The sequence below is a fragment of the Amphibalanus amphitrite genome, unplaced genomic scaffold (assembly GCF_019059575.1).
Source record: "Amphibalanus amphitrite isolate SeventyFive unplaced genomic scaffold, NRLGWU_Aamphi_draft 000408F_arrow, whole genome shotgun sequence".
NCBI lineage: Eukaryota > Metazoa > Arthropoda > Thecostraca > Balanomorpha > Balanidae > Amphibalanus > Amphibalanus amphitrite.
Window position 1 is genome coordinate 549,520 of NW_024881902.1, and position 8,901 is coordinate 558,420.

General features: G+C 60.6%; 2 protein-coding genes across 2 annotated transcripts; both read left to right on the forward strand.

Annotated features, from left to right (window-relative positions):
• The first annotated feature begins 774 nt into the window (after positions 1-774).
• Positions 775-4,940, forward strand: LOC122390768 (exocyst complex component 4-like). The gene is made up of 2 exons (XM_043384024.1): positions 775-808; positions 1,386-4,940. The coding sequence occupies exons 1-2, from the start codon at positions 775-777 to the stop codon at positions 4,316-4,318; spliced, it is 2,967 nt and encodes a 988-aa protein (XP_043239959.1). The 3' UTR covers positions 4,319-4,940.
• A 607-nt stretch (positions 4,941-5,547) lies between these two features.
• LOC122390769 (ATP-dependent RNA helicase me31b-like) lies at positions 5,548-8,304 on the forward strand. Its single transcript, XM_043384025.1, has 5 exons — positions 5,548-5,552; positions 5,691-5,998; positions 6,460-6,878; positions 7,413-7,541; positions 8,113-8,304. Exons 1-5 carry the CDS (start codon positions 5,548-5,550, stop codon positions 8,302-8,304), a joined length of 1,053 nt encoding a protein of 350 aa, XP_043239960.1.
• Positions 8,305-8,901: the final 597 nt, after the last annotated feature.

Here is an 8,901-nt window from a genome sequence, read left to right on the forward strand (position 1 = left end):
ATCAGTGTGTCAGGTCAGTCGGCATTTATACAAATGTGAAGCAATCTCCAATTTAGCGTAAATCTGGCCATGGGCGCAAAATGACCTAAGTAGTCGGCGCGCCCTAAAGCCCCAATTAACAAACAAGTAAATCTGGCCGGAGGTTGTTCCCTTTATGACGTCATAACTCCGTGACCTGACATGACCTTGAAAAAAAAATACCAAAAGTTGCGCAAAGGATGCCCCAAAGGGTACTGGAAATTTGAGCAGGCTATCTGAAACGGTTCGGCGTGTAGCTAAGAAAAACCTCAGGGGGGGGGGGGGGTTGCACCAACCCCCCCCCCCCTACATGGGCGAGGGTTAAACCTTACAGTCGCCCACAGGCCACAGGCTGCACCAATCACGCGAAAGAGACGCTCAAGAAAAATTGGCTGCCTGGTATTATCGCAACTGCTTTTTTGGCCGCCTGGTATCTGCGCAACTGCCTAACCTAACTCATATCAGATAAATTAATGGAAAAAAAGGTCCAGAATATATTTCCGAACTTGTTTTTTTTATTCCACCGAAGAAGAACCAAGTTCGGAAATATATTCTGGACCTTTTTTCAATTAATTTATCTGATATTATGAGCATAAGGTCAATTTTACCATTTTTATTGATTACAATCATACTCAAAGAAACGTTGTACCATATAAAACCATCAACCGCAAACTAAACAGCAATTTTTATGGCTGCTAGTAGAGCATCAGCGATCTGATAGCTCGGCGGCTCATCTGGGGGAACTGTGCTCCGAATATGAGTGACTGTGTCCGGGCTGCCCCCTCGCTGGGTACGAGGCCGGTAGCGGACTGCCTCCGGCGACGCTCCAATTCAGGGTCGCGTGACGTCAGCACACCGGGCGGCTGGCCCGGGACGCGACGGCCAGTCATCGCTCGTTATGCCCCGACTCATATGGGGGTGGTGGACGGATGCCTTAGTAGTCCAGCGAGTAGCGACCGTAGCAGTTTGAAACATTTTGTAGATGGATAATGTTTCTCGACTGTGGCATCTATTCGAATATGCTCTCCCTGGACAATAGGTACCTAGACAATCGTCTTTACATTTCAACAAAGGTTTTTTATATCTGTTGTCAGTTTGATTTTGGTGTCCCAATTGCTCTGAAATTACATGTCACCAGTAACGTTACGAGGGTTTTCAGTTGTCGCTGTATCTTGTCGTTTGGCATTGCTGAATGATAACTGGTTAGTGTTCCACGGCATTGCGCTGCAGCGCGCTGCGCGTAGCGGCGCGTTGGGTTTCCATGGAAACAAATTCGGAAGCTCGCAATGCTGAAGGGTCGAGCTGAATTCCGAACGCCGCACCAATACAGCAGCGCGCTGCTACTGTAGCGTAGGGCCGTGAAACAGCGCCCGGGCAACATCGGCGGCGCGTCGGCCGTCGGCCGGCGGCCGGTGACACGGGAGCGGGTCGGTGCGCGGCCGAGGCACGCAGTGACGCTGGCCCGCTCCCGTGTTGCAGAACGACGCAGCGCGGCCAGACGCTGCTGCGAGAGCTGGACCACCTGTCGCTGACGCACCCGGACGAGTTCCGCGAGCGGCTGGGCGCGCTGAAGCACAAGTACCAGCGCAGCGAGCAGCAGCTGCAGGAGCTGGTGTCGCACCACGAGGCCGAGCTCCGGCGCGCCATGCAGCTCTACGAGAACGTCTCCGGACGCATCTCGGCCACGCGGACCCGGATGCGTACCGTGCGCGAGAACCTGGTCAACTGCAAGATGCTGCTGCACTGCAAACGCGACGAGCTGAAGAAGCTCTGGCAGGAGGGCGTCGAGCACAAGCACATGTTGTCGCTGCTGGAGAAGGTGGAGGAGCTGCGCGGGCTGCCCGACGCTGTGTCGTCTCACATGCAGCGGCGCGAGTTTTACCGGGCCACGCGCCGTCTGACGGACGGTCTGGCGCTGCTGGACGGCCAGCTGGTCGGGGTGCAGGCGCTGCAGGAGGTCCGCGCCGAGCTAGAGGCGCTGGCCGACGGACTGCACGAGCGGCTGGCCGACGAGCTGCAGCGACACCTGTACGAGCAGAGCACGCAGCCGGCGCTGGCGGCGCTGCAGCGGCACGGCAGCGGACGCTGCTCGGGCCGCGCCGGCTCCGAGCGCGGCGACGAGCAGCGCAGCTCTGGCCGCTCGTCGGCGCGGGAGCGCGAGCGCCGTCCGCTGGTGGACATCTCCGGCCTGCTGGGCGGCCCGGCCGGCGGCGAGGAGGAGCTGGAGGCGCTGGACGGCGGCGACGGCGCCAGTCACCCGGCCGTGCTGGTCGAGTGCCTGACGCGGCTGCAGAAGCTGCCCGACACGGTGGAGGCGGTGCTGTCGCGCATGGAGTCTGAGCTGCTGTCTGTGGTGGCCCGCACGTCGCGCACGCTGCAGGAGCAGCGGTCGGTGCAGGTGGTGGCGCCCGCCATCGGGCCGGCGCTGGTGCAGCCGGCCGACGGCCAGGCGCTGCTCTCCCAGCTGGTGGACGCCGTGGCCGACCAGTTCCGCGCCGTGGCCGCCACTCACGAGCGGGTGCTGGTGGCGTTCCGGCGCTCAGCCGCCTCCCGCGGCCTGGACACCATTGCGCTGTACAGCATGGACGACGTCTGGGCGCGCATCCAGGACGTGCTGAAGTTGGTTACATCCGAGTACCTGGATGTGCCGAGCGCGGGCGGCGCGGCCGCCGCCGACACGCCTCTGACGCCGCGCACAGAGACTGCCGCCGAGCTCTCCAGCCACTTTATGCGCAAACGGCCGCCCCGCGTCCGCACGCGGCAGCTGTTCAATTTTGACGCGTCGTCGACGAGTCTGAACATGGGCGCGTACCTGCAGGAGAAGGCGCGTCTGTCGCGGCAGCGCGGCGAAGGCGCGGCGCTGCTGGCGTCTCCGGGCGAGCGGCGCCGCCTGGTGCCGGCCGACCCGCTCAACATCACGCTGCTCTACCCGCCGCTGATGCGGCTGGCGGCCGAGATCGAGGAGAAGCTGGGCCAGACCTCGCACTGTCCGCTGCACAGCTTCATCAACGACTACATCAGCGAGGAGCTGCTGGGCCAGCTGCGCGCTGAGGGCGCCCTGCTCGCCGAGACGCGCATGGACGGCTGGAAGACGGTCCAGGAGCCGGCCGAGCTGGTGGCACTGGGCGCCGCCAAGCCGCTGCTGCAGTCGGCCGTCCAGGTGCGCCGCTTCGTGGCCTCGCTGCGCACCTTGATGACGTCGCTGCCCGACTACTGCAACCACTTCCTGTCCATCATCTGCGGCGTGCTGGTGCAGTACAAGGAGGCGTGCGGCCAGCAGTACCGCGGCCTCACCCAGGCAGAGGACGGACGCGCCGTCGTCTCTGCCCAGTGGGCGCACGACGAGGACATCAGCCGCTTCCTGCGCGAGCTGCCCAACTGGCTGAACCAGAAGCAGGGCGGCGCGGCGGCCGCCGCCGCCGCCGGTGCCGAAGACCTGTCCGTGGAGGAGTCACCAGAGGAGGTGCGCGAGCGCAACCGGCGCGAGACCGAGATCCTCTCCGGCAACCTGGGTGACGGCGACATCGGGCCAGGCGAGGTGATCGCGGACGTGCAGCTGCTGCGCCAGCTAGCCTGGCTGCACGAGAGCCTGGAGTGGCTGGGCGGCTACGTGCAAAACATGGCGGCCGACCTCTCCGAGTCCGGCGCCGTGCCCGAGTCGTCTGCGCAGACGCTGACGCAGCTCGGCCGCGACCTGGAGGAGCTGGCCGACAGTGGCCTGCTCGTGCTGCACCTGGAGGTGCGCGTCCACTGCTTCTTCCACCTGCTGCCTCTGACGCGCCAGGGCCAGTTCGCGCCCAACCTGGACAGCTCTGAGCCGGACCCGGAGGTGAGTCGGCTGAACCGCGACCTCTCCTCCATCATGGACGTGCTGCAGACGGCGCTGCGCAAACGCAAACTGCGCTACATCTTCGAGGGCCTGGCGCCGCTGGTGTCGAACCTGCTGATCGCCGACCTGCCGCACATCCAGCGCGTCAACGAGAACGGCGTCAAGAAGATGGTGCGCGACGTGCTGAGCCTGCAGCAGAGCATGACGAGCCTGACGATGGCGCGCGAGGTGGCGCTGGACCAGGCGCGCGCCTACTACGAGCTCCTGCTCAAGGACAGCGACGAGGTGCTGGCGGCGGTGCGCGAGCGCGGCGCCGCCTTCACGGAGGCCGAGTACGCGGCCGTGCTGGAGCTGCTGCACCGCAGCCAGCCGGGCGCGCCGGCCATGCGGCTGCACCGCACCCTGGAGCGGCTCTCGGATGTGATGTCGGGCGCGCTGGCAGCCGGCGCGCACGGCTACCCGCACGAGTAGGGCGCGGAGCCGAGAGACAGCCCAACTGTCTGCGGAGACTGCGAGCGAGACGGACGCTGCCCAGCGGCGACCGAATCAGTATATTCCGCTCTACGCTGGCATACTTTTTCGCTAGATTATTTGGTGGAAACACAGACGGTAGTGGTAAGCTTTAATGACTTCCTATCCTAGCAGCCTATCGCTTATAATTCGGGAGTTCGTAATCCGGCATTTTTATGGGTTTCCATTCATGTAGCCGAAGCTACCTGCCCACATATACACGTATATCGCACCTGTACCGAATATTTATTGTTATTCCAGCCGCCAGCGATTGCAGACTGATCATGTATTGGGGGATGCGGCGAACAGCTTTGATGAGTTTCGGTTGCACATTAGTTTTTTTTTATAAGCCGTTTGTTGCTAGCCGGGATGAAGGGTGGCCAACATTGCTTTCTCACTGCGTCACCGAGTTGAGAAAACACTTCCTGGAAGTTTTGGTGTCTTGATAAGTTACATAAGGTACCTATTCTGTGTAATACTAAATACCGTGTAACATTTACTTCACCGCTGCTTTTGTATGCATTCGATGTCTGTTTAAACCTCGGTTTGAACTGCTTGCCGGAATAAACCTTGGATATGTGCAGCAAATCTGTATTCAACTGTTGACTTTGTAGCCAGCTGCTCCACGGGTACTCTTGAACAGCCTCCGATAATATAGAAGTTATCTTTTCTCTGCCGCAATCTGCTTTTCGAACTATAAAAATGTGACTCCGCTACTCACTACTTCTGATTGGGGAGTAGTTTCCGCTACTCCGCAACTCTGCAACCAAACAGGTTGTCTGTGAACACGGAGTAGCGGACCAGCATTCCGCTACGCCCACCTGGCGTTTTGCAACATGCACATGGGACGGACTACATCTTGAGTTGCGATTAGCTGGCTTGGGCCTGGGCTCCACCCGCCGCGCCGGGGAGGGAGTTGGGGTGGGGTGGGGGGGGGGGGGGCGCTATCGGCCTGCTCTCTGCTCTCCGCAAGGCGCGGCTCAATCAGCGGTCTGTGGCAGGCGGCAGCCGCAGCCGTGTACTCGGTTTAGACGATCGAGTGATTGTATCCGTTAATAATGAAGAACGTGCATTTTGTTGGCCATTTCTGCGTTTCACACAACTGAAATTAATTGGCCCTCGAATGACTTCTTTCGACCATGTTACATGTGTCTCACGAAAGGGCATGGGTGCCGACCTCACAAGTGGGCATGGGGTTAAAAGGATACAATTTCTGACACTATCTGCGCAGTGGTAAGGAGGCGGACTGATCCCGCCTCTGACCTTGTCTGTCTGCCCGCAGGGGTAAGGAGGCGGAGTGGACCGGCCTCTGACCTTGTCTGTCTGCCCGCAGGGGTAAGGAGGCGGACGGCGGATGGAAGGCGCAGCTGAACCTGCCGGAGCGGGACCGGCGGGTGAGAACCAGCGACGTCACCGCCACCAAGGGCAACGAGTTCGAGGACTTTTGTCTGTCGCGCGAACTGCTGATGGGTATCTTCGAGAAGGGCTGGGAAAAGCCGTCGCCGATCCAGGAGGCGAGCATCCCGCAGGCACTCAGCGGCCGAGACGTGATCGCGCGGGCCAAGAACGGCACGGGCAAAACGGGCGCCTACTGCATCCCCGTGCTCAGCCAGGTGGACCCGAAAATCGACGCCATCCAGGGTAGGTGGCGCTGCAGGGCGGCGCCCAGTCGTTCGTTACGCTGGGTGCTTCTCTGTGTGTGTGTGTGGGGGGGGGGGGGGGGCTGTAGTATAACTATTCTATTTTTAGTCTCTTTTTGCATCAACAGCAGTGGTGTAGGAAGATGAGGTGCATTAGGAAGTAATAATCGTCGTTTCACACGTCTCCATCAATTTGGCAGGTGTCTGTTGATGTTTTGGAGTTCCGTGTACTATTCTGGCGCCCAGTATGGCTCTGCGGACCACTTGCTGAGTGTCCTGCTCGCCCCGGTCCCGGCCGCCCAGTATCGCTCTGCGGACCACTCGCTGAGTGGCCCGCTCGCCCCGGTCCCGGCCGCCCAGTATCGCTCTGCGGACCACTTGCCGAGTGTCCCGCTCGCCCCGGTCCCGGCCGCCGCTCCCGGCGGGTGTCGCGCCGCTGCTGACCGGTGCTCTGTTCGGCAGCGTTAATCATGGTGCCAACCCGCGAGCTGGCTCTGCAGACTAGTCAGATATGCATCGAGCTGGCCAAACACGTGGGCACCAAGGTGATGGTAACCACGGGCGGCACTGTGCTCAAGGACGACATCATGCGCATCTACCAGAAGGTGCACATGATCGTGGCCACGCCGGGCCGCATCCTGGACCTGATGGAGAAGCAGGTGTGCAAGATGGACCACTGCAAGACGCTCGTGCTCGACGAGGCGGACAAGCTGCTCTCGCAGGACTTTAAGGGCATGCTGGACCGTCTGATCTCGTTCCTGCCGGCGTCGCGGCAGGTGCTGCTCTTCTCGGCCACCTTCCCGCTCACAGTCGAACAGTTCATGGTGAGTAGTGCACGGGTCCAAACCCCCACCTTCCCGCTCACAGTCGAACAGTTCATGGTGAGTAGTGTATGGGTCTAAATCCCCACCATCCCGCTCACAGTCGCCAATTAATTTTGAGTGGCCGCCCACCTGGTGTTCGCCGAGTGTTGCGATGTATTTGTGGGGCGTCGGCGGTCCCAGTCCAGAATAGGCAGAATGGCGGCGAATTGTGGCAAAGCTATCTTATCTGACTGAAATGGTGCTCTAGTCCACTCTGTGCGTACCCAGAAATATATCCTTGATTGGTCTCGACCGTCGCGTGACTGTACTGATCCACTGTCCGTATGTGTGAGGGCGACTACGTGCGGGCTGAAGGGACATTGGGGTGGTGGGTGACATTGGCTGGGCGCTCCGAGCCTATACTCCTCCCAGAGAACGGAACGGGAGCAGGGAAACTCTGCGGACCGCTTGCTGTCCGCAGCAAGCGGACAGCAAGCGCCGCTCCCCGGGAGAGCGCCGTCTGACCGACTCTGACCTCCCCCGGGAGACGCCCTCGGACCGACCTGACCTGCACGGGGCCGCCGTCTGACCTCCCCCGACCTTTCCCGTCAGCGGAAACACCTGCGGGAGCCGTACGAGATCAACCTGATGGACGAGCTGACGCTGAAGGGCGTCACACAGTACTACGCCTTCGTCCAGGAGAAGCAGAAGGTGCACTGCCTCAACACGCTCTTCTCCAAGGTAGGGAGGCCGCGGCCCGGTCCGTTCCCGGGCTGTCCTCGGTGGTTCGGGTGGCACCGACTGGGTGTCGCTGTGTTCGCCCGTGTGGCCGAGGTGGGACCGACTCGGCGGGGCTGTGGTGTCGCTGTGTATCGTGTGGCCGAGGTGGCACCGACTCGGCGGGCCGGTGTCGCTGTGTATCGTGTGGCCGATCGTGTGGCCGAGGTAGCACCGACTAGGCACTGTCGGTGTCACCGTCACTGGGTCACACTGTCACCGACTAGGACTAGGTTCACTGGGTGACACTGTGTTCGCCCGTGTGGCCGAGGTGGCTGACTGAGGTGGCTGATAGATAGCAGTGACTCGGGTGGCGACTGTATCGCGCCTTGACAGATGACTGGTGCAGGGTAGATGATCATTAATTCACAACGATTCTGGCTCCGGCCTTTCTAGGCGCGTTGCCGATAATGTGAAAATTGATTTTACTCGGCGACACGTTATGGGGTAGGTAGTGTCTGTACCCGCTTGTCGGCTACCTACTGTAAATAAAATTGGGAGGTGATTATTAACTGGTCGGCGTTCTATGTTTCAGCTTCAAATCAACCAGAGCATCATCTTCTGCAACAGCACACAGCGCGTCGAGCTGCTGGCCAAGAAAATCACCGAGCTGGGCTACTCGTGCTACTACATCCACGCGCGTATGCAGCAGTCGCACCGCAACCGGGTCTTCCACGACTTCCGCGCCGGCCTCTGCCGCAACCTCGTCTGCTCCGGTACGTTATAGCGGCGTGCAGTCTGCTCCGGTAGACCGCAGTCTGCTCCGGTACATTATAGTGGCGTGCAGTCTGCTCCGGTAGACCCCAGTCTGGTCCGGTAGACCGCAGTCTGCTCCGGCTCGTTAGTTTGCAGTCTATTCCAGTACGTCAGGCTGCAATCTGCTCCGGTACGTTAGGCCGCAGTCTGCTCCGGTACGTTAGGCTGCAGTCTGCTCTGGTACGTTAGACAGTCTCGACTGATCGGGTACATGAGAGCGCCGACAGTCCTGGTACAGGTCTCGCGGGTTTTAGCGGTAGGTCGCTCGGCGAGCGGGAGGGCAACCAGTTCCGCCTCTGTATCGGTGACCATTTGCTCCGCCCAGTTACTCGCGAGTGCGTACTACGGCACATAGTAAAGTGGGGAGGGAAGGGTTAGAGTGGCAGCCTGCGTAGAGGCTAAAACCGGTTTCTATCGTCTGGGCCGGCGGCACGGCAAGCGGTCAGGGGACGGGGAAAGGTCAGAGGTCACTCACAATGTGCAGTACCGGGTCCCGCCCTCTCTGCGTGCTGACCAGCGCACGACCTCGGCCGTTGGCCAATCGGCATTGAACGGTCAAGGCCACCCG